A 25,697-nucleotide genomic window follows, 5' to 3' on the forward strand; every position below is an offset into this window, starting at 1 on the left:
AAAAAGTTTGCATACTACTCTCAACATCTAATTCCAGCAGCTTACTGAGGACCCACTGTTGCAGTATGGAACTCAGGATTCCAATAACTGTAGCGTGAGAATTCGCAAGGTTCTGCTACCTCAACCTGTTTTGATTCTGAATCCCTGGGAATTGTGAAGCTGGAGTTGAAAAGTGTGGCGCTGGAAAAGCACAGCAGGTCAGGCAGCATCTTAGGAGCAAGAAAGTCAATGCTTCGGCCATAAGCCCTTCATCAGGGAATGGCGAAAGGGGCTTAGCAATAAATAGGGGAAGGGGAAGGGAATGGGGCTGAGGAAAGGTAGCTGGGAAGGTGATAGGTGGATGCAATGGGGGGATGATTGTGATAAGTCAGTGGGGAGGGTGGAGTGGATAAGTGGGAAGGAAGATGGACAGGTCAAGAGGGTGGTTCCGAGTTGGGGAAGGTTGGATCTGGGATTGGGATTGGGGGGGGAGTTATGGGGAGATTTGGAAACTGTTCTGTTTTTCCAGAGTTACACTTTTCAACTCTGACTCGCCAGCATCTGCAGTCTTCACTTTCTCCCAGTTGCTGAAAACCTTACTACGAAGCCTCTTCCAAGCATGCCCACCTTGAAAAAGTTATCCTCCTCCTCCATAAGGATTTCAGTGAGTCTCATCTCCTCTGCCCTGAAGCTCTTCAGCCACGTCCTGTAGCAATCCTGTTACTTTAGCCATGTCTCCTTCCTGAGCACCTGCCTACGCAACCGACTTATCCTGCATGGACTCCAGACTACATTTAGACCATCATAATTTGGACCTGACCGGGACAGCCTCTACCTACAACAAATCCAGAGCCTCCAGAACCTCACCTCCTATTACCAAGCCATCTCCCAGAACATCCACAACCTCATCACCTCAGGGGATCTCCCATCCACAGCCTCGAACCTCATAGTTCTGCAACCCCACACCACCCTACCTCTGACCCAAAATCCACAAACCTGACTGCCTCAGTCAACCTATTGTCTCTGTCTGCTCCTGTCCCATCGAATTTATCTATCTCCTCATATCTTGTCACTGTCTTGTCCCTCTTGGTCCAGGGACTCCCCATATATTCAGGATACCACTCACGCTCTCCACATACTCCATGACTTGCATTTCCCTTGCCCCCAATGCCTCATCTTCACCATGGACATCCAGTCCCTATACACATCCACCAACCATGGTGAAGGTCACCAAACCCTCCATTTCTTCCTCTCCCACTGACCCAACCAGTCCCCCTCCACCGACACACTCATTTGATTGGTGGAACTGGTCCTCACCTTCAAGTACTCCTCCTTTGAATCTTCCCATTCCCTTCAAATCAGAGGGCTAGCCATGGTCCCAGCTTTGCCTGTCTCTTTGTAGGATACGTGGAACAGTCCATCTTTCACAGTTACACCAGCAACATCCCCCACCCCTACCTCTTCTACATTGATGACTCAACCTCCCACAAGGAGGTTGAACAATTCATCAACTTCACCAACACCTTCCACCCTGACCTCAAGTTCACTTGGATCATCTTGCACACCTCCCAACCCTTCCTGGACCTCTCTGTCTCTATCTCCTGCGAATGACTCAACATGGACACCTATTTCAAACCCACTGACTCCCACAGCTACCTGGACTACATCTCTTCCCACCTCCCTCCTGTAAAAATGTGATCCCTTACTCCCAATTCCTCCACCTCTGCCCTATCTCCTCCCAGGAGCAGCTCCTGGACATTTCAGATGGCTTCCTATTTCAAGGACCACTGTTTTCCCTCCCACATGATCAGCAATACCATCCAGCACATCTCCTACACTTGCTGCACTTCTGTCTTCGAACCTCACCCCTCTAATTACAACAAGGATAGAAGCACCCCCACCGGTCCTCACCTTCCACCTGACTAATATCCGGATACAGCGCATTACCCTCCACCATTTCCACCAACTACAATCAGACCACAACATTAGAGATATATTTCCATCCCCAACCCTCTCTGTGTTCCATGTCTCCCACGTTAGATCCATATTCCCCAACAATCCACCATCCACACCCAGCGCTTTCTCTTGTCGCCACAAAAGGTGTAAAACCTGCGTCCACACCTTTCCCCTCACCTCTGTCCAAGGCTCCAAAAGATCTTTTCACATTTGGCAGAGATTTTCCTATACATCCACCCACCTCATCTACTGTGTCTGTTGCTCTCGATGTGGTCTCCTCTACATCGGGGTGACAGAACATCAACTTGCAGAGTGTTTCAGGGAACACGTCTGGGACACATGCACCCAACAACTCCACTGCCCTGTGTGGCTGACCATTTCAATACCCCCTCCCACTTAACCAAGCACATGCAAGTCCTATGCCTCCTCCATCGCCAAATCCAAGCCACCTGACGACTGGAGGAAAACTGCCTCATCTTCCACCTTGGGACCCTTTAACCACATGGTCTCAATGTTGACTTCAACAGTTTCCTTATCTCCCCAACCCCCCCACCTCATCCCAGATCCAACCCTCCAACTCGGTACTGCCCTCTTGAACTGTCCTACCTGTCCATCTTCCTTTCCACCTATTCGCTCCAACCTCCCCACTGACCTATCACTATTAACCCCCACTTGCATCCACCTATTGTCTTCCCAGCTACCTTGTCCCCCACCCCCACCCCAATATTTATTTCTTATCTCCCTCCCCCCCTCCACATTCCTGATGCTTATGCCTGAAACATCGACTCTTCTGCTCCTTGGATGCTACCTGACCTGCTGTGCTTTTTCCAGTGCCACACGTTTCGACCCTGACTTCCCAGCATCGGCAGTCCTCACTTTCTCCCATTGTGAAGATGGAGTTGTCAGTGCTTCCCATTTGGACTGATATTTCAATAGCCATATTTGCACAGATTTGTGAGCTGGATTCTGCAATATAAATAAGTTTTTAATGACCTTATGACTGTGGAAAATATCAATACTAGTCCCATAATGCCCGAATCCCAGGGCTTTACAAGTTAAGAAAGTGAACACTTTGAGCACTGATTCCTGTAGCTCCTCTACTATGAAGTCTTTGCTCCATTTCACATAATTTATTTTTAAAAATCATTTTTTCTCCCAAACTAAAAGAACTACTGTCAGCATTTCTGTTCTGTGTAATTTACACAGCCAGATTGGAAACTGGAAACGTTTGACAGTGGTACTTAGCAATTACCACCTGATATCAGTTCCCATGGGAAACTTAAGTAGAATTCACTGCCCTACATGGCATCATTATTTCCTTTCATTCATTCAGCTCTATACTGAGCTAGCTTTTCCATTTATTTTCCATTCATGAAGTGGAAGATCAAGTAATAATGACAAGTAAAAATAATGTTTCAGGTAAATTTAAATTTGAAAACGAACGGAGAACTTAAATTCTGTCTACTTTATCATGATCATCCCATCTGCGCAAACTATTCCATACTTGTTGATTAAGGAATCGTTTCTAACTCTTTTATTACATTGGATTTATTATTACATTGAAAAATGTGAATAATGGAAACTATTTTCCAACCAGATAATTAATATTCAATCCTGTGCATTTGGACCAAATATGTTCTATTTTAATGCACAAGTGCACATAAAACAGAAAGCATGAGTTCAGAAAATTAATTAGGCACTTTTAACTATTTCACTACCAACACTTCACTTATTGTGTGAACTATTTATACATGGATAGTCTTTTCACTTACAGTAACTTGCAATATCTCATTTTTACACTGTATGTTACATCCGATTTTCTTAACAACTAGGAAGGAGAGTGGAGCTGTTATGACCTATTTCTACCCAATCATGGCCTTGTGCCTTACGACTGGATTTAGTTAAATAACCTGCTCCTTGTCCCAACAACTTGTGGCTTTCAGTATTTTATTGATCTGGATCTTTTCCAGCTATCAATCTTCTTTTTTTCCAAAGTCACTTGCTCCCTCCCCCCCACCCCTAGATATTTTCAATAGGTCATACTTTGTCATTAATCTCATAATTTTCTCTTCATAGTGATCTGTTATATACTTAAAATGCTAAAGTTACACGTTACCTCTGACTAACATAAGAGGGTGAGTAAAAACAGTTAGACCTCTCATACAGATTGTATTTGTTAACTGTGCAATTGTATGCTCAACTCTCTGAACCAACAGTATAAATAATAAAATCTGCAATCAAAATTCAGGAAAGAGTTTGGCAAGTCTAGGTAGTCACAGGAGTTCCAGGTCACCTATAATGTGTCACTACCTGAGCTATTTCAGACATGCCAATGCTCTCTTCTCAAAATTTATTAATTCCCTCTTCTGTTATGCTCAGAATATAACCACACATCCACCGTTCTGCTCTCCCTTCATAGTTATCTCCAACAGGAAGTGTGATGAGCTCTAATATGCCTTTGTCAGTAAGGTTGAAACTATTTGTTCAACTACTTCTGCATCTTCTCCCATTTGGCATGTCGAGCAATGACAAACTTTCCCACCCACCAGCTCCCCACTGTTCAAACCCTGAACTTGGATCTCTATAGATTCTCTCTTAACCTCATTTCCAAACTCATTATGACCAAGAGATCTCATTTTCTACTTCCTTAATCCAATTAATTACTAAACATCCAATTTTTCCTGTCCTTATGCTAGCTGACATTTGAAATGATTTATTTTTCTCCTTAGATAGTCATCTTCACCTCCACAAGAAAACTACTTTTGACCCTGTAAATTACATTTCCATTTCCTATCTACTCTTTTATAAACAGTTTTGAATTAGGAACTCATCTAACTCATATGAATGAGTCTTCACAGTGGAAGACATGAGTAATATCCCAACAATTAAGGAGATTCAGGGGGCAGAGTTGTGTATGGTAGCCATTACAAAAGAGAAAGTGCTAAAAAAACTAAATGATCTAAAAATTGATAAATCTCCAGGCCCAGATGGGCTACATCCTGGGGTTCTGAGGGAGGTGGCTGAAGAAATAATAAGAGGCATTGGTTGTAATCTTTCAAAAATCACTGGAGTCAGGGAAAGTCCCAGATGATTGGAAAATCACTGTTGTAACACCCTTGTTCAGGAAAGGATCAAGACAAAAGATGTAAAATTATAGCCAATTAGCCTAACCTCGGTTGTTGGTAAAAATTCTAGAATCCATCGTTAAGAATGAAATTTCTAAACTCTTGGAAGTACAGGGTCGGATTAGAAAAAAATCAGCATGGATTTAATAAGGGGAGGTTGTGCCTGACAAACCTGTTAGAATTCTTTGAAGAGGTAACAAGTAGGTTAGACTAGGGAAACCCAGTGAATGTTAACTACCTAAACTTCCAAAAGGCTTTTGATAAGGTGCATCATGGGAGGCTACTGAGTAAGGTGAGAGCCCATGATGTTCGAGATGAGCTACTGGCAAGGATTGAGGATTGGCTGTCTGACAGAAGGCAGAGAGTTTGGATAAAAGGTTCTTTTTCGGAATGGCAGCTAGTGACAAGTGGTGTCTCACAGGGTTCAGTGTTGGGGCTGCAGCTGCTCACTTTATATATTAATGATTTGGATGAAGGGACTGGGGGCATTCTGGTGAAGTTCGATGATGATACGAAGTTAGGCGGACAGACAGGTAGTACTGAGGACGTGCAGAAAGATTTAGACAGTTTAAGAGAGTGGTCCAAGAAATGGCTGATGAAATTCAATGTGAGCAGATGTGAAGTGTTGCACTTCGGAAAAAAGAATACAGGGATGGACTACTTTCTAAACGGTGAGAACATTCCTTAAGGAAAGTACAAAGGGATCTGGGAGTGCTAGTCCAGGATTCTCTAAAGGTTGACTTGCAGGCTGAGTCTGTGGTTATGAAAGCAAATGTAATGTTGTCATTTATCTCAAGAGGGTTGGAATGTAAAAGCAGCAATGTGCTACTGAGACTTTATAAAGCTCTAGTTAGGCCCCATTTAGAATATTGTGTCCAGTTTTGGGCCCCACACCTCAGGAAGGGCATACTGACACTGGAGCGTGTCCTGCGGAGATCCACACAGATGATTCCTGGAATAGTAGGCCTAACATACGATGAACAGCTGAGGAACCTGGGATTGTATTCATTAGAGTTTAGAAGGTTGAGGGGAGATCTAATAGAAACTTACAAGATAATGCATGGCTTAGAAAGGGTGGATGCTGGGAATTTGTTTCTGTCAGGTGGGGATACTAGGACCTGTGGGCACAGCCTTAGAATTAGAGAGGGTCAATTTAAAATGGAAAAGAGGAAACACTTCTTCAGCCAGAGAGTGGTGGGCCTGTGGAATTCGTTGTCACGGAGCGCAGTGGAGGCCGGGACATTAAATGTCTTCAAGACAGAGATTGATAAATTCTTAATTTAGCAAGGAATTAAGGGATATGGGGAGAGTGTGGGTAAGTGGCATTAAAATGCCCATCAGCTATGATTGAATGGTGGAGTGGACTCAATGGGCCACATGGCCTTACTTCCACTCCTATGTCTTATGGTCTTATGGAATTAGGAACTCACAGTTCTACTAGTTAAAGCTCTAATTCCCTTTTAAAACTCCAAGCGTATACATATGACAGACACAGGCAACAAAAAAAAATCATTTATGAATGAGGGGAAACATACTATTAAACTGTAATTGCCAGTATCAGACCGCAGTGAGATCCTTTTGCTTGCCAGAAGTTTCTGTTTGAGTCTCTTCTACAAAGTCTTTCAGTCGCTGGTTAAAGGCCACAGCTTACAGCAATTGCCAGAGAAAGAAGAACAATTGGTTTTTAGATTTCAGGTATTTGTGTGTGCGTGAGTGAGAGAGAGTATTTCATCACAAAGTGTGTGATATATACAAATGACAAAATATACGAGAATTACATCCATTCATCCTTCTTTCCCTCTTAAAAAATCTTCCAGCCTTTCTTAAACCTTTAACTTATACCAGCATTTTACACTTTGGACAATACATCTGTAATCATGTCATCAGCTGCAGAGATGTGAATAATCTTAACATCAAAGGATTGAAATAATACACTCCATCTGAATCATCTCGAATTCTAAACTTTTCAAAGAATGCCAATGGATTATGGGAAATGTAGATGAATGTTCTTTTGTTACCGTGTTCAAAATAGACTTCAAAATGTTGAAAAGCCAAGAATAACCTTAAAGCCTCTTTCTCTGTGATAGAGTACTTCCTCAGATACTGGTTTAGTTTCTGACAGAAGCATCATACTGGCTTCTCTGTCTCTGATTCATCATCTGGTAACAAGATCAAACTTATCCCACTTCACTAACATCAACCATCATTTTGAGAGGTCTGGAAAAATCAGGAGTGGTCCACATTGATTAATTTATTAGGATTACCTTCAGCTTATCAAAAGATGCACGGCATTCTGCTGACTATACTTTTGTTTATTTCTTTAACAAATTTGTTAAAGGTACAGCTATAGTGCTGAAATTATGCACAAAGTTTTAGTAAGACCCACATATTCGTAAAACCCTCATAATTCCTCATTCAATTATAGGAACAAGGAATTCCATGAGCTTGTCCTATAATATGTCCTCGGTAAGATACTCCTGCTTTTACAGGTTTATTTTTGGCTTTATTTGTTACTAAGCTCAACCAATTGCAATTGCTCAAATAGGTCTTCCACTTGTCTCACATTCTCTCCATACGAGTTATGGTGTTCATTATAACATTGTCTAAATTAGCTATAGTGTTGTGGACCTGAGCTATGACGTGCCTCAAAATCTTTGTAAGGTAGCTAAGTCATTTGTTAACTCAAATGGCATCACTCCACTCTGTTACGACCCACTTGATGTGACATAAATTAGTATGTCCTCAGTCCCTGATATTAATGGAATTTGCCAGTACCCCTTCACTAGATCAATATTAGCAACATAAGAACTAGGAGCAGGAGAAGGCAATTCAGTCCTTCAGGCTTGCTCAGCCATTCAGCACAAGCGAGGCTGATCTCATCGCTGCCTCAACTTTACCTTCCTGCCTATGCCCCATTTGATGCCCATTTCTAATTAAAAATATACTTATTTCCTCCTTAAATTTATGCAGTGTCTCAGCATCCACCCCTCTCTAGGAAAATGAATTCCATAGATACATGACACTTTGAGGGAAGTAATTTAAATATCTTTTAAATCTACTATCCCTTGCCATTCCCATCTTTCTTTTTTCCTTTTGCCATTCTCATTCTGGCTTTCTCATTTCAATTCATTTTTCTTTCTTTATCTTTTTCTTCCCTTTGAATTCCATCTCTAGCTTTCTCAGCTTTTCTTTATGTTGACGTTGCTTCAACCATAACTGAATATCACCTGTTACGACACAGGGTAAACTCCTCTGCTAATTTAAACCTGACACATAGAGAAGCTCACCTTGCGCCGTAATCTGTTAAAATCTGAGGCAACGAGCTATTCCAGATTTCATGATGTAAAGCAAAAGTTAGCAATGTTACTTTTTAAGTTCAACAAAGAACATTAAAATCACAATGATTTACAACTCCTTTCTCTTAAACCTCCCACTCTACAATACTGATCTGATAAATTCCCTCTTACATTTACAGCAAATCAATTTCAAACCCAGCTGTCATCTTTAGATGTTGAACTTTCCCTGTAGATTTCTCTCGGTGTTGTGCTGCACAAATTTCTTACAGACAGGTATCTTTCAGAGAATTATTCTGCTGGCTGTCTTGGTGCTTGCTTGGCTGCTCTTTGCTGCTCTCCCCTAACTATTCAAAATTTTTTATCCCCAAAACATTTGATCATTTTATTGACTTGATATCATCACAAGCCGTAAAATTAATATTTTGATTGGATTTTGGTCTCTGGGGCATGATTTAAACTGATTGGCAAAATTTAAATTTGTTTTTGTACGATGGCAACACATCACCAGCTACTTGTCAGCCAAATGTTACATTCTAAAATCTTTCAGCAATTGTGCTTTCAGTCCTTGCCAACTTGCTCTCTTAAAAGTAGACATCACACCTTCACAACACACCCAATTCCAATGTTTCATTACTCGAATACTTGTGCTGGTAATTCAATCTGTCTTCCTAGCTTTAGCACCTAAAGCTCACCCCAATTTAGATGCCAATTCACCTGATCTGGTTTTTAGAAATTAATTTAATATCATCAAGGATAACTTGACAGGAGATCCTTTGCAATTTCAAGTGCTATTTCTTAATTGCAGTATAGAACTTTTGTGATTGCCTTATCTTTATCACTGATACCACATCCAAATCTTCATTGTCTCTATTTCAAAATAATATGGCCACGGAACCCCCAGTCGCTTGTTACAGTCCACATGGGCAAGTGCGCCTTCTCTAAATTCTCTTTACCCTCAGTATCACCACAATAATGATAAAAAAACACGTAAAGTCCCCAGTTTACCTTTCAGCTGAAATCAAGTGAATGGTAAACACCAACTAGATTAAGGACTACTGTTTATTATAAGCAGATAAATTCCAATCACAGGTAAACAGCTGTGAATTACCAACATATGGCTCAACTAGTTAATACTGTCCCCCCCCCATCCCCGTAATCATCATGCACAGACAGAAACAACAGAACAATAGTACCAGTGTACAGAATTCACTGAGATGATTTGTTTGGTTGTCAGGACTTTCTAGTCACCAATCTCCTTTGTCCAGTTTCTTTTACACTTGGTAAGAGGCACAGGGTGATTAGTACACTAACTACAAAGTATTTTAGCTACTGGTTAAAGGTAACAGTTTACAACAACACGCAGGAGAAAAAAAGTAGACTTTCTTCAAGTATTTTTACCTCAAAGAAACATGCCACCTGCCCATCCAGCTTCTCACTGTATTCTTCATATCCACAAGCTGTTCATATACCCAAGGGTTGTCACCTAGCTGACAACCATTGGCATTCATAACTGGTCACAGTTTCACAAACCAATCAGTCACTTGTTTCCAGCCAAATCTCAATCTGTATACACCAGCTGGTTTCAGCCTCTCTATAAACAGCTTCCCCCCAATGCTTGAATAAAGCAGCAGCATAAAGACCTCACAGAATGTACACAATTTGTAAATTTGCAGCAATTTTAGTCCACAAGCAAAAATACAGAAAATTAAATAATACAGTATGGTCTTTTTCCTTTCATTGTGACATTAAACCCAGGCCCAGCTGTCTTCTCAGATGTACATAAAATCTCTATGGCATGATTAAGAAGAATGAAATGTATCCAGTGATCAGTTCAACATTCAGCCCTTAATCAGCATCAAAATCAGATCATCTGGTCATTACCAGATCATTGTTTGAGAGTTCTTGCCGTGTGCAAATTGTCTGCCATGTTTAGTCTGTTACATCAGTGGCTACACTCAGAAAAAAAAATAACTGGCTGTAAAACACTTTGGGATGAGTGTTTTACATGATCTATCTTCTATGGTTGTAAAAAGCATTATGTAATACAAGAACTTTTATTCACATATATTAAATTTAAAAATCACTGAATTTGTGACACAGGTCAATATGGCCACAATAAAAGTAAAGCATGTACTAGGGACAGAATGGAAAAGAAAAAAAATCTTATGCTAAATTTGTATTAAACCTTATTCATATCAGACTTGGAGTTCTGGTCACTTTATTATAAAAGAGACAGGGCATTGGAAAGGGTTTCAAGATGATTTACAAGGATGATACCAGAACCAAAAGGTTGTTACCATCATTGAAACAGCCGAGGTCTCTTTTCTTATGGAAGTACAATGCTAAGGGATGACCCAATAAAGTTCTTTAAAATTATGAAACAACCAAGCATTTTATACATATGATTGGTGCAAGAGAGTAGCAAGGAAAAGAGTGGGCCCACTCAAGAATAAAGGAGTGTGGTTATGTTTGGGGCCAGAGGAAATAGGTGAGATCCTTAATGAGTACTTTACACCGGTGTTCACCAGAGACGGATGTGAGCTCAGGAAAAAGTATGTGAATACTCTCAGGCAGGTCAACATAATGAAGAAGAAAGTGTTGGGTGTCTTGAAATACATAAGGTCAACAAGGCCAGATGTGACCATCCCAGGATACTGTGGGAGGCGAGAGAGGAAATAGCTGGGGCAGTAACAGATATCTTTGCATTCTTTTTGGTCTCAGGTGAGAGGTCTGGAGAATAGCCAATGTCGTTCCTTTCTTAAGGGTAATAGATAAAATCCACATAATTACTGGCCGGTGAGCCTGACGTCAGTGGTGGGGAAGCTGTTGGAGAACATGGTGAGATACAGGATTTATTCACATTTGGAAGCAAATGGACTTGTTAGTGATAGGCAGCAAGGTTTATGCAGGCCATGTTGCACCAACTTGATTACATTTTTTTTACCCAGGAGGTGACAAGAATAATTAATGAGGGGAGAGCAGTGGATGTTATCTACATGGACTTTAGTAAGGCCTCTGATAATGTACCTCATAGTAGGCTGGAAGCAAAGGTACAATCTCATGGGATCTGGAGTGAGCTGGCTAGATGGGTACAAAACTAGTTTGGTCATATAAGAGAGTAGTGGTGGAAGGGTGCTTTTTTGGAATGAAGGTCAGGAATGAGCGTGTTCTGCAGGGATCAGTGCTGGGACCTTTGTTATTTGTAATATCCATATAAATGATCTGGGGGAAAATGTAGGTTGTCTGATTAGTAATTGGCAGAGTTGCTGACAGTGAGGAGGATTGTCGAAAGATACAGCGGGATATAGATAGATTGCAGATTTGGGCAGAAAAATGGCACATGGAGTTTAATCCAGACAAATGTGAGGTGATGCATTTTGGAAGATCAAATCCCGGTGCGAATGATACAATAAATGGCAGAATTCTTAGGAGAATTGACATATAGAATGATCTGGGCACATAGGTCCACAGATCCCTGAAAGTGGCAACACAGGTGGATCAGGTTGTCAAGGAGGCATACAGCACACTTAGAGTCATAGAGATGTACAGCATGGAAACAGACCCTTCGGTCCAACCCGTCCAAGCCGACCAGATATCCCAAACCAATCTAGTCCCACCTGCCAGCACCTGGCCCATATCCCTCCAAATCCTTCCTATTCATATACCCATCCAAATGCCTCTTAAATGTTGCAATTGTATCAGGCTCCATCACATCCTCTGGCAGCTCATTCCATACACATAACAGCCTCTGTGTGAAAAAGTTGCCCCTTAGGTCTCTTTTATATATTTCCCCTCTCACCCTAAACGTATACCCTCTAGTTCTGGACTCCCCAGCCCCAGGGAAAAGACTTTGCCTATTTATCCTATCCATGCCCCTCATAATTTTGTAAACCTCTATAAGGTCACCCTCCCAGCCTCTGACACACCAGGGAAAACAGCCCCAGCCTGTTCAGCCTCTCCCTGTTGCTCAGATCCTCCAACCCTGGCAACATCCTTGTAAATCTTTTCTGAATCCTTTCAAGTTTCACAACATCTTTCCGATAGAAGGAGACCAGAATTGCACGCAATATTCCAACAGTGGCCTAACCAATGTCCTGTACAGCCGCAACATGACCTCCCAACTCCTGTACTCAATACTCTGACCAATAAATGAAAGCATACCAAACGCCTTCTTCACTCTCCTACCTACCTGCGACTCCACTTTCATGGAGCTATGAACCCGCACTCCAAGGTCTCTTTGTTCAGCAACACTCCCTACGACCTTACCATCAAGTGTATAAGTCCTGCTAAGACTTGCTTTCCCAAAATGCAGCACCTCGCATTTATCTGAATTAAACTCCATCTGCGACTTCTCAGCCCATTGGCCCATCTGGTCAAGATCCTGTTGTAATCGGAGGTAACCCCCTTCGCTGTCCACTACACATCCAATTTTGGTGTCATCTGCAAACTTACTCCTCTTTTGCCTCCCTTTCTATAGCATTTTATCCTGGAACATTCAGCTGACAGTCCTGCCCATCCCAGAGCCATGTTTCTGTAATTGCTATGATATCCCAGTCCCATGTTCCTAACCATGCCCTGAGTTCATCTGCCTTCCTACTTGCCTTCATTAAGCAATCAAATATAAAAGTTAGCAAGTTATGTTACAGCTGTACAAACCTTTGTTTAGGGCCATATTGTATGCAGTTCTGATTGCCAGAAAAATGTGGATGCTTTGGAGGGGGTACAGAGATTCAGCAAGCTCCTGCCTGGTCTGGTGGATTTTAGTCATCAGGAGAGGTTGGATAAACTGGAATTGTTTTCACTGGAAAGACAGAGGCTGAGGAGAGACCCAATACAGATCTACAAAATTATGAGGAGCATAGGTAGGGTGACAGTCAGAGGTTTCCTCCCAGGGTGGAAAGGTCAGCTACAAGAGGGCACAGGTTCAGGGCGAGAGGGGAAAGTTTAAGGAAGTGCAGGGAACATTTTTCACACAGAAGGTGGTGGGTGCCTGGAATGCACTGCCATTGGAGATGGTGGAAGCATCTCCAATGGCAGTGCAACATTTAAGGTATATCTTGATAGGCACATGAACAGGAAGCAAACAGAGAGATAGAAACTGTACATGGGCAATAAGTAGCAGGTCCAAATAAGGATTAGGAATCGGCACAGGTTTGGTGGGCCTGTTCCTGTGTTGTGTTGTGTTGTATTGTGTTTTAATAGGCTCTACACAGTGTTTTCTCACTTGTGGAAAGAATAAAGTTAGAGTCCCTCAACAAGACGGTCACTAAGAAATTAAGTAGGAAGTCAGAATAAGTTACTTATTCGAGAATGTGGAGTAAAGTGCAACAGAGAATAGCTCACATGAAAGCTGTGTTTAAGGGGAAGTTAGTTCAGCACATTAGGCAGTAGCAGCAAACAGAGGGTAATGCTGAATGCAGAAAAAAAGGGAGGCAGTTGGGATTCTAAAAACTGATGTGTCCTATATCTGTAATGTGTATTTCATGTTCTTCATTCTTCTATTTAAATCTTTGATGGCATCTCAATTGCCTATCCCCCTAACGTCCTCCATGTTACTCTGCTCTAGCAGCTTTAAATTTTACAAAAATTGAATAAAAATAAAAATTCAAGTAAATGAATAATTATACACAAAACTTAAGCTTTATTAAATATTTCCAAGGAAAATACTATCACCAAAATTATAAATTTGCCATTCAACAGTTGCTAGTCTGACAAAATGTTTCCTCAAATCTTTTACAGAAAATATCATTTAAAAGCTGGTTACAGCAGTGCTTGAAATCAGGAAACCAGTTTTAGGTTTCCTTACATCAGCTGTTATTTAATGGCAATATTCAAAATACCTCGGATGCAGTTCCAATAAGATCCCTCTATTTTCCTCAAAGTCCTAGTGCTCAATGTATCCATCTAACCGTATAGGGCCAGGACACAATGAATAATTTAGTGGGGAGTGGGAAATTTCTGGGTTTTTTTGGGTGAGGGTTTGGGAATTCAGTGGCAAGTGATCAATAGTGAAAATGCAAAATAGGTGGAAGCAAAATGGTTACTCAATTTTATTTTCTAATTCACTATTAGTGGGTTTTGCATGACTATCATTGGCCAATTTCATCCTCCAAGAATTTGTGAGCATATTGCTTCTATCGAGAACATTATGCATTTCTACACTGCTAGTTATTATTTAATAGTAAAGAACAAACCACTGCAGACCATTGAGTGTTATGGCTAGTAATAGGAGTACCTGTATTACCAATGCAATGAAACTACATGATTGCTTTACTGTTCCCTAACACTGATGCTGCACTTAATACTTAACAGGCAACTGGATAAAAATGAGCTAATCAGCATGCACTAAATTGCAGTTAAACAGAAGTTAGTTCCAGCACAGGGAAGTATTGACCCAATTTGATGCCATGACTAGCAATGTTATTCACTTGTGAATCAAATATAATTTAATTAAAACAAAAATCAGAATATAGCAAGGAGACATTCTTAAAGGGTAAACTATGTTAATTTCCCTCAACCATACATATTATTACGGGGAGTCATTAATTCACTCAGCTGTCATCTATTAAATACATTAAAGTTTATTTTATTTGAAATGATTGCATATGCTTTACAGATTACTCTAATTGCTGTAACGGTAAATGAATTCAGAATAATTTAATGCTGCATACTTAGTTTTAAAAGACATTTGCATTTCTTTGTTGCATATTGAAGCAACCACAAATTTCAAATTTGATCCTTTAAAGTTCACCAGTAAAATTTAGCAGATTGTTGACAAATAATCTTTCCATTATTGTGACCAAGGCAATTCATGAACCTGTCTCAGTATTTCACTTTCCATGTGCAAAGGTGAGGAAAAACAACCATTGGATTCAAACATTCATACTTCCATTCAGTACCGTAATTTTGATAAGGTTCCTAAGTAGCTTTTTCTCAGGTCAGTAAATTTGGTACACACAATCGTATGTACTCAGCAAAATAGAGATTAATACAATTTCTAAAAGCAGTGTGGGTGTCTCACAGTGTAAGCACTGACAACTCTTTGCAGGACTGAAGCTCCAAAGGCAAAAATAAGAGAATATTAGAATTGACTACTTTTTAAAAAAATGCTTTTGGGTCTACTTTGTTTTACAATTTTTTTTGTGGCGAACATTGTTTATAAAATACATGTATTAAAATCCCTTCCTCGCTGTAAAACATTCAAGATAATCAAATGAAATCTATGAGGCAGTAGGACCTGGGAGAAATTTACAACTTTTACCAGGATGTGGAGGTGCCGGTGTTGGACTGGTTTGGGGTGGACAAAGTCAAAAACCACACAACCGGGACTATAACCAGGTGTCGTGCAATTTTTAACTTTTACCAGATTTGTGCTATCTGCATTTGTAATTACCTTTTCCCCTTTATCATTCTCGTATACTCCTTACTAAATACTGATCGAATGGTGTACCTTCTGTATTCAGAGAAAGAGGACATTTAATGTTGTCATGGAAAGCATATTTTTGTTTGTGATTATGCTACCATGGATAAATGTCAGCACTACAATATAAGTCATACATTAAAATCAGCGTGGGCCACCAAGGTGCCAAAATAAGCCAATTCTTATATGAAAATACTGGGCTGTAATCATAACTAGTAAAATATTGCCAATTGATTGGAATACTTCTGAGTGGAATTCAAAAAATAACTAACACTTAACCAAAGAAATGTCACCTTGAGCCCTGTGGATAAATACCTATATTTGAGTGTGTCTGTGTTCATGTATAAGTGTGTGTGCATGCGTGTGAATATAATTGGGTGTGCATTTGAAACATCACCCAATCATTTGTTGAGAATGATTTCTTCATTGATCCAAATGCTCATGAATTTTGTCTCCATTCTCCAGTATTCCTTCTTCCAATAATTTCCATTTCAATCTCTTTTCATGTTTAGTTTTGAAGAGTAATCCATGACCTACCAATAAAAAAAAACCCAACAGGTTTAGTCATAATATATGCAATTTAAAGTTATGTCAAACCTATAGATATAACAGATGGACTACTGTATTTTTACAGTGTTTTGTAATCTTTCAAATTGTTACCACATAAATAGCTTTATTTTACTTCTTTGGTATAATAAACATGTGCTTTATTGTTAAAACTAGGTCTGCAGCATTGCATGCTTATGTTTCAGTGAAAGATCACCTTGTTTTAAAAAAAACATGATTTTGTCTGGGATCATAACCCTTGTCTTCAGTCACCATTCAGGCATGTTCTCCTGCTCCACTTGAAATGTTAAGCTGCCCTTTTCGCAGATGCTGCCTGAACTGCTGAGCATTTTAAGCACTTCCATTTTTATATTTCATGTAAGAGGGTTCACAATGTTATACCTACGTCATAACTGTTACTGACCTGTGCAATCAGCCAGCTCTTTGAAAGCTTTTTTCTTGCAGCACCCACGGCACAAGTTGAAGATGCATTTAGTCCCCTGCAGAATATCAGATAAAAAGTGTATAAGCACAAAGTCTCAAAAAACATACATTAAAAATACAATGTACTTTCAGTATTTATTGCAATATTGTTTTCATCTAATTAGGAATTATTAACGTTAAACAAGAAACCTGCTTTTGACAAATAGAAAGGTTTTTTGGTGTAATTCTAAGCAAACTTCATTATATATTAAAGAGTGTCTCATAAATCCATATCCAAGAAGTTAAGTCGAGATCTTGCCTTTAAATGTATTCAACTTTTGGAATATTCAGAATTTTGACTGCTCTAGTATTAAACTCATCAAAGTGAGTAGTAGTGTGGACTTAAAAAGTTGAGGTTAAATTCCTAATCAGCTCACCCTTCAAATGTATTCAGGGATACATTCAAACATGTAAAGCTAGAATGGTGCAAACAAAAATAAAAAGTAAAGGATGATAATCTTCACAGCACATAATAAGTGCAGCATTTAAAGTAATCTTTGAGGTTCCTGTTGATTCATATACTCTGCATAGGCAGTACATGCTTTCCATTCTGCTTCAGGAGGAACTGTGAAGAATTGGTGTGGACTGTATGTAATTTCTTCTGCCACCTTTGTAGAAATTATAAAAATGCATATAGAAATTGATTTTTGTTCAGTACAAAATGTGCTTTTCAGATATTCATGCTGGTGAAATATTAGTGTGTGAGTGGTCCATTCTTCCATTTTTCAGTAGCAATGTGATCACGCAGGATAATGCAATACAGGGAAAACAAGTATGATTCATCTCTGCCTCCTCCACAAATTCAGTCTCTCAGATGCCCGTCTTCAGCAATTTGATTTGCTGCACATGATATCAAGAAACAGCGTAAGGCACTGGCTACTGCATTCCAGCAATTGTACTGAACCCTTGTGCTTCAGGACTTGCCACAGCTTTAGTTAAGCTGTTCTAATACAGTTTGCAACACTGGCATCTATCTGACAATTTGTACGCAAATGCAGGACAAATCCAATCCAGCCAAATATTACTCCATCATTAGTAAAGAAGGAGTGGTCATCAACAGTGCCATCTAGTCATACTTTTTTTCTGGCAATAACATATTCACCGACACTCAGCTCCTCATCTTGTTACAGCTTGGCTCAAACCTGGATAAAATAGCTGAGCTCCAGAAAGGAAGCGAGTGTGAATACTCTCCACAGTTTAGAGATATTTTGAGTACAAAAGGGGATAAATGTAGTTGTTGGAGGTCCATTCTCTCATCTCAAATACATGACTGCAAATGTTCATCAGGGCAGTGTTCTAGGTCCAACCATCTTCAGCTGCTTCATCAATGACCTTTCATGATCCCCTGAAGTATGATATGCATTGCTGATCACATAATGGTCAACACTATTGGTGACTCCCAGGATACCAAAGCTGTTCGTATCTAAATACAGCAAGATCTGCATGGGCTAACAAGGGGCAAGGAACGTTTATACCACACAAGTGATAGGCAAAGGCCTCTCCAATAAATAAATCTAACCATGGTCTCTTGTCATTCAATGGTATCATCTCCATAGCAATCTCAAGTGCAAGGACCATTCCACCTCCCAGGAACACTTGCTACATGTGTGGTCAGAGATGTCACTCTAGGATTGGGCTTAGCAGCCAGGCAAAGATCCACAGAACCCATGTAAATAAATGCAAAGAACGGGGTAAAGAACTGAATTTAGGCCGAGATAAGAAAGCTTCAACTATAGGTGAAGCTCCAACAGGTGGAAAGGCAGATTGTGAGGGTATGGTTCAAACAGTTTACAGAGAGCTATGGATAGGTGAAGTGAGTGGACAACAATTTGGTATATTGAGTACAATATGGGAAAATGTGAAGTTGTTCATTTTGGAAGGGAGAACAAAACTATTGTTTAAATGGAGAAAAATTTGCATAAAGCTGCAATACAAAGGAACTGGGGTGGGAGGGATCTATGCAGGAAACACAAAGCTAGCACACAAATGCAGCAGGTAATCAGGAAGGCTAATGGAATGTTGGCCTTTATTTCAGGGACATTGCAATATAAGAGTAGGAAGTCTTATTGCAACTGTATAAGGCACTGGTGAGACCACATCTGGAGTACTGAGAGCAGTTTTGGTGCCCTTATTTCGAGCAAGTTATCATTTCATTGGAGGCAGTTCAGAGACGATTCACTTGGATGAGGGTCAACATGCAGGGATTGTCTTATGAACAGATGGGCCAATGGGCTAAGAAGTAGCAGATGGAGTTTAATTCAGATAAATGTGAGATGCTGCATTTTGGGAAAGCAAATCTTAGCAGGACTTATACACTTAATGGTAAGGTCCTAGGGAGAGTGGCTGAACAAAGAGACCTTGGAGTGTAGGCTCATAGCTCCTTGAAAGTAGAGTCCCAGGTAGATAGGATAGTGAAAGCGGCGTTTGGTATGCTTTCCTTTATTGGTCAGAGTACGGAGTACAGGAGTTGGGAAGACATGTTGCGGCTGTACAGGACATCGGTTAGGCCACTGTTGGAATATTGTGCACAATTCTGCTCTCCTTCCTTATCAGAAATATGTTGAGAAACTTGAAAGGATTCAGAAAAGATTTACAAGGATATTGCCAGGAGTGGAGGATTTGAGCTATAGGGAGAGGCTGAACAGGCTGGGGCTGTTTTCCATGAGCGTTTGATGCTGAGGGGTGACCTTATAGAGGTTTACAAAATTATGAGGGGCATGGATAGTGTAAATAGGCAAAGTATTTTCCCTGGGGTTGGGGAGTCCAGAACTAGAGGGCATAGGTTTAGGGTGAGAGGGGAAAGGTATAAAAGAGACCTACGGGGCAACCTTTTCACGCAGAGGGTGGAATGTGTATGGAATGAGCTGCCAGAGGAAGTGGTGGAGGCTGGTACAATTGCAACATTTAAGAAGCATTTGGGTGGGTATATGAATAGGAAGGGTTTGAAGGGATATGGGCCGGGTGCTGGCAGGTGGGACTAGATTAGGTTGGGATAGCTGGACGTCATGGATGGGTTGGACCGAAGGGTCTGTTTCCACGCAGTACATCTCTATGACTCTATTAGGTTGCCACCCTATTCAGAAGAATGAGAGGTGAGCTCTTTAAGACATACCCAGCTTGACATGGTAAATGTTGAGACGATGTTTCCCCTCACCAGAGGGGAAGACCAGAGGGCATAGTCTCAGAATTGAGGGGTGCCAATTTAAGATTGTGATGAGAAAGAATTTCTTCTCTCAGAGGTTGAGTGTCTTTTGAACTCTCTGTCAGAGAGTTGTGGGGACAGAGTGTTTAAGTATATTTTAGGCTAAGATAGACAGACTCTTGATCAGTAGGGGTATCAAGGGTTGTGAGGAAAGTCAGGGAAGTGGAAGTCAGGAATGATCCTACTGAATGGCACAGCAGGCTCGAGGGGACAAACAGCCGAGTTCTGTTCTTATGTTTTATGGCGCTAACTTAAACGTAACCATGCCATGACTGACCCAAGAATTCCTATTGTTAACACAGTGTCCAAAATGAGAAATGCTCAAATTTCCAGTGCTAGTTTCACTCAACTGAATGAGAATAAAATTTACTCAAATTTTATTTATAAAACAAAAGGTTCAAATCAGTGATGCAATTTACCACCCAATCCTGTACTAATAGTAAGCTGCATCAAAAGTTTTAAATATTTATTTTCTTTTGCATCATAAGCTCTAGCCTGGTAAAAGTCTCCAATGGAAAACCATTTAAATTTGGTGACTGCCATTTTTCCTTAGCAAGGCATCGATTCACTCAAACGCAGTGAATTTTGGTCCAGCAACACCAGGTGTCTGGAGATATAGTTCTGGAGTTTCTATAGCTTCCTGATGCTTGCCCAGCTAGGACTAGCCTATTAGTAGTGGCAGTAATTTGCAGTTACCTAACCATCGCAGAAAGAACCTTACCTCCTAGGCAGCTTCCTTCCAGTGGCTAATTAGCCATCAACAGTGACTTAGTTTAGCAGAACAAAGTCCACAAACTGCATAATATTAAATCCCCAAGAGTTCTCTAAAAGTGGACAAGTCGTCAGTCACTTTCGACTGTCTGACAGCTGGGCGACAGACTTCAGTAATCAGCTGCCTCTTACACACCATCTGATGTACCTTTCCACTGACCCTGTGTTGATCCAATGCTGCATTAGTAATTTTAAATATCAAATCATCCAATTTTGATACAGGCTTACTCAGTGTTTGAAATGAACTTGCCCTTCATATCAGGACAAGTTATTAACTGGCTGGACGAAGTCACAGGAGAATTGACATAGGTTGAAGGGGAGAAGTTTTTTATGTGGAGGATGATCTAAATTTAAAGAATGGATGAACAAACCTAAGGTTAGTAATTAAAATTCTTCCCCTTTTGTTCACCTTTGATGTGTAAATTAATTATATCAATACATTATAATGACAGATATAAAGATCTCTGGGGCTTATGTGCCTCGAACTGGCACTAAAATTAAGAAAAAATGCTTGTCATTTTAAGCTGTCATACCAAGACAATAAGTCTTTGTAAAAAAAAATACAAATTCACCACGTAACTGCCTTGCAGGTAGAATTAATAGAGACCTTGTCATTATGTGTTTATAGCACAGACATCATAAGCTGTCCTCACAAGCCGACCATTTGATAACTTCATGTGTTTAATTTTAAGATATTGTTCAGAATCATTATTGTTCATTTTGCTCTGATCACCTGCCATTTCAACACAACAGGTAATAATATGGATGATGATGATGACACTAAGCAGGAGTAATTTTATAGGGTCTGTACTGCTAGCAGAGAAATACACCTGCTGGCAACACTAATCAGAAATTCAAGTGCACACTGCCCAAGACTTCCAGTCATTATAAAATTCGGACAGAAAATTACAGCAGTGCATGTCTGAATTATCTCATTGCAATGCCAACTAACGAAGCTTGTTTTCCGTAGCACAGCTTCATAAAACTGCCTCTTAAAGAAGCACGTTCATGCGTGTGAGGATCCACTGATATAAATGCCATGTGGCAATTTGTATTTAACTACATGAAATGTAGGAAGCCATGGCTAAAAAGCAATATAAGGTACATGTATACTGTTCTCCATACCAACCTCCAGAGTTACAAATCAGACTAATATTTAAGTTGGTTTCTAACCTTCAATAAATTGGATTTTTTTTGACTAAATTTCAAAATACATTGATTAAAACTCTTGGTACTTTAACCTTCCAGATCTAGATTATAACAGCAATTTCACAGAATCAAAACAGGACAGGAGGTAGTCATTTGGCCCATTGTGACTGTACTGGCATTACAAATAAGCTTTTCACAATGTCATTCTCCTGCCTACTCCCTATAACCCTGCACATTATTCCTTTACAAGTAAAAGCGACATCCTGTTTTGGATGCTTCAACTCAACCTGTTTCCATTACACAGTGCATTTCAGAGCTTAAACCATGCTGGGTGAAAAAAAAGGTTTTTGTTTCCTTCGGAGAAGGTCATGAGAGGGGTGCTCAAAATCATGAACAGTCTGGATTGAGCAGATAATGAGAAGCTGTAGTCATAGGCAAAAACATCACGAACCAAATAACACATTTAACATAATTGATAAAAGATCAATGGCGGCATGAGGAAAAACCTTTTCACGCAGTGAGAAGGAAGAATCTAGAGCATGGTTGAGACACGGTCAATTGAGACTTTCTAAAGGAAATTTCACTTTCTTTAAACCTGTACTCGGTTGCTCTTGATAGGGAAAAACGTTTCCTAATTGTGAAACTAAGATGTCCAAAGCACTCATGATTTTGAAAACTTATCAAATTTCCTCTCAACCTTCTCCTAAAAGGAAAACACACCTAACTTGCCCAAAGTTCCTCAACACAGGAAACATCTCAAATTGCTCTGCACTCTCTCCAATGCTTTCACATCCTTGCTCAAAGTGAGGTGTGCAGGACTACACATAACACTCCAGCTGAGGCCAAACTAGTGAATTATATAAACCTCCTTTCTCTTATACTCTATGCTCCAAAATGCATCACCTGACAATTTTCAGGATTAAACTTGGTCGGCTCATTTGATCAGCCTGCTTATACTGCCATGTAATCTAAGCTTTCCTCCTTGCTATTTACCACATCACCAATTTTTGTGTCCCCTGTAAACTTACTAATCTATCAGAGCCTCCTCTCTTGCTGGACTGGACACAATCTAAGAAAACTTGCCTCTGACTATCTTTTAGACAACCATTACCCAGCCTGCATTTGGGTAATTAAGATGTTCTATTATAACTACTGTATGATGTTTATACCTTGGTAAGTTCCTTACAGTTTTGTTCCTCCACATTGTTTCCACGAGTTGGTGATTTATTGATTATACTGAGCAATTTAATTGCACTCTTTGTTCCTTAGCTCTAGTCAATTTGACACTGTCCTCTTGAATATCTTCCTTTATTAACACTGCAATATCCACCTTAACCAAAAATGTGATCCCTTTCACCTTTTCTTGTTTCCTAACTATTATGAACACCTCATAACCTGAGAAATTATGGCCAATACTTCAGCAATTTCCACTCTCACTTCCCCCAGTATCGTTGGTCATATCTCACGTAATCCTGCTATCTTGTCAACTTCACATACAGACAGCCTGTCCAAAATTTTTTTTAATCAATTTTAAATCCTTTTAATTGATAAATTATCACCTGTTTCACCATGGTCCAGTTAGCATCTTCTTCCTTGGCAAAGATAGCTGAATTACCAGATGAATGTATTTCGCACCTATGTCCCTGCCTGCACGTGTAAATTTGATCCCATTCCTCCTTTTACCACCTTTTTACTGTTTATTTGCCTGTAGAAGACTTTACAATTCTCTCTCTTATTGGCCGCCAGTCTCTACATAACCCTTCTTTGCTTCCTTTATTTGTTTTTGTATATCCTCTCCGAGCATTCTGTATTCTGCCTGGCTCTCAATTACATTTTGTTCCAGATATCTTCAATGATAATATCTGTTTTGTCATTTAGGGAGCTGTGATTTGTTTGCTCTACCTTTGTCTTTCAAAGGAATATATCTGAACTTACTCTTCTTTGACAGTAGCCCATTATTCAGTTACTGAATTCTCTGTCGCCTTTTAACTCCAAGATCCATTCTTATTCCAATAAAGTTCACAAAACCCTTACAGTGTGGAAAGAGGCCATTTGGCCCATTGAATCTGCAACAATCTTCCAATGAACACCTTACCCGGAAGCAGCTCCCCCATCTTTGCCACATGACCCCACATTTACATGGCTAATCCATCTAGCTTGCACATCTCTGGATAATCAACCTAACCTGCACATCTTTGGACTGTGGCAGGAAACCAGCACACTAACAGAAACCTACACAGATGTGGGGAGAACGTGCAAACTCCACACAGACAGTCACCTGAGGCTGCAATTAAACCCGGGTCCCTGGCTCTGTGAGGCAGTACTGCTAACCGCTGAGCCAACTCACTTGCCCTCCCGGCTTTCCTCCAGATAATCACCCCTCCTCAGGACTGTTCCTCATCCTTTTCCATAGTTATCCTAAATCTTATGATGTCAATTAACCAAGAATACCTAAAGGAGCAGGAAGGTTAGTTTGTGGAAGTCAAGTTTGGAAACTGGAGAAGGTGAACTCAGAATGGAGAGATGGAGAAGATTTTATTCAGCAGAAGGAACATAGCAGCAGCAGCATTGAAAACTGGTGACCAAAACAGAGCCGAAAGCAGTTCAGTGAGTCAGAAGGACCAAGTGTAACCCACAGATTATAAATGTCTATCCCTTCTCTAATGAAAGAATAAAAATACAATCATAAGATACTTTAACTTACTGAATGGGTACTCAACATTTAGCTTTTTATTTGTGAGTCAAAGGCATTTGCAGACATGAATAGCTGGTTACATAAAAGTTGTAAATTTTTTTCTAAATAGCCTCTTGCCCATTTTCTCATGTGATGCTCTGATACACTTAACTCCTAACTGACTGTACCTCGAGAGACAGCAGCTTTCTTGCAATACCCCAAAAAACTTCCATTATTCTTGTCTTCACACACCTGCCACATAGCGACATATTCAAGCAGCAGTAACTTGCTAGCAGATGGACATAAAGAAACCTAGCTAATGTTTCCCTCCCTAACTCAAGAACTCTGAGGGCATTTGTAGTTCCTCAGGCGTCACGTTAATTGTGGTCAGCTGAGTTGCTGCAGACAACAGATGAAATGTGGGACGTCCACAGTCTGAATGATTCAATTTCCCAAAGGATCAACTCTCAGTCACTGGAGGCGAAATGTGAAGTACTGTTACCAAACTAAACAAATTCCTGAACTCATACGAAGGTTAATTGGTAAGAAAAGCTTGCCCTATTGGTTAGCAGTTCTTTTCATTAGATTTTAGGCCCAATATTTTTAGAAGTGGCTGCCACTCTGCTCCCAGTGTCACAGCTGCACAGTTCTGGGAGGAGTTCTGAACCCAGCCTCTTTTGAAACATGCATCAAAATTCTTCATAGCACAGAATGTCAAAGGAAAGACAAACTGTGCTCCCCTTTTTGCATTACCAGCTGCTGCATCCTGAAAAGTGTTGGGACATTTTTAGTAGCTTTTTGGTGTATTAGTGAATGAGGGTAGCATGGTGGTTAAGGTAAGTTTGGGAAGATTTGAGGGGTTAGGGTATTGGGAGGGTCAGTTGTATAATTATACAGGAGTTAGATTTGACCTTAAGCTGTCTCATATTCTCTGTGTAACAATCCAGGTACATAAGATGGAATTTCCTCAGACTCTAATTTCAAGTTGGAATGATTTATGTAGGATCACAGGGAGCTGAGGAATCACCCAACAGAAATTTAAATTAGTCTGGTGATTCTTGCAGAGTCAGTGGCACCAGGATTTCCAGGGAGTCCC

At 40.3% G+C, this 25,697-nt stretch overlaps 1 protein-coding gene across 2 annotated transcripts in view; it reads right to left on the reverse strand.

Moving 5' to 3' along the window:
• Positions 1–14,271: 14,271 nt before the first annotated feature.
• dus1l (dihydrouridine synthase 1-like (S. cerevisiae)) overlaps positions 14,272–25,697 on the reverse strand; it is a 60,146-nt gene continuing 48,720 nt past the window's right edge. For both annotated transcript variants that reach the window (XM_060844516.1, XM_060844517.1), the window contains exons 13-14: positions 16,747–16,822; positions 14,272–16,309 (exon numbers count right to left, since the gene is read on the reverse strand). In XM_060844516.1, the coding sequence (XP_060700499.1) occupies positions 16,200–16,309; positions 16,747–16,822 (186 nt within the window). In that variant the 3' untranslated portion in view covers positions 14,272–16,199. The remainder of the gene's footprint in view (positions 16,310–16,746; positions 16,823–25,697) is intronic.

Source organism: Hemiscyllium ocellatum, chromosome 25 (assembly GCF_020745735.1).
Source record: "Hemiscyllium ocellatum isolate sHemOce1 chromosome 25, sHemOce1.pat.X.cur, whole genome shotgun sequence".
NCBI lineage: Eukaryota > Metazoa > Chordata > Chondrichthyes > Orectolobiformes > Hemiscylliidae > Hemiscyllium > Hemiscyllium ocellatum.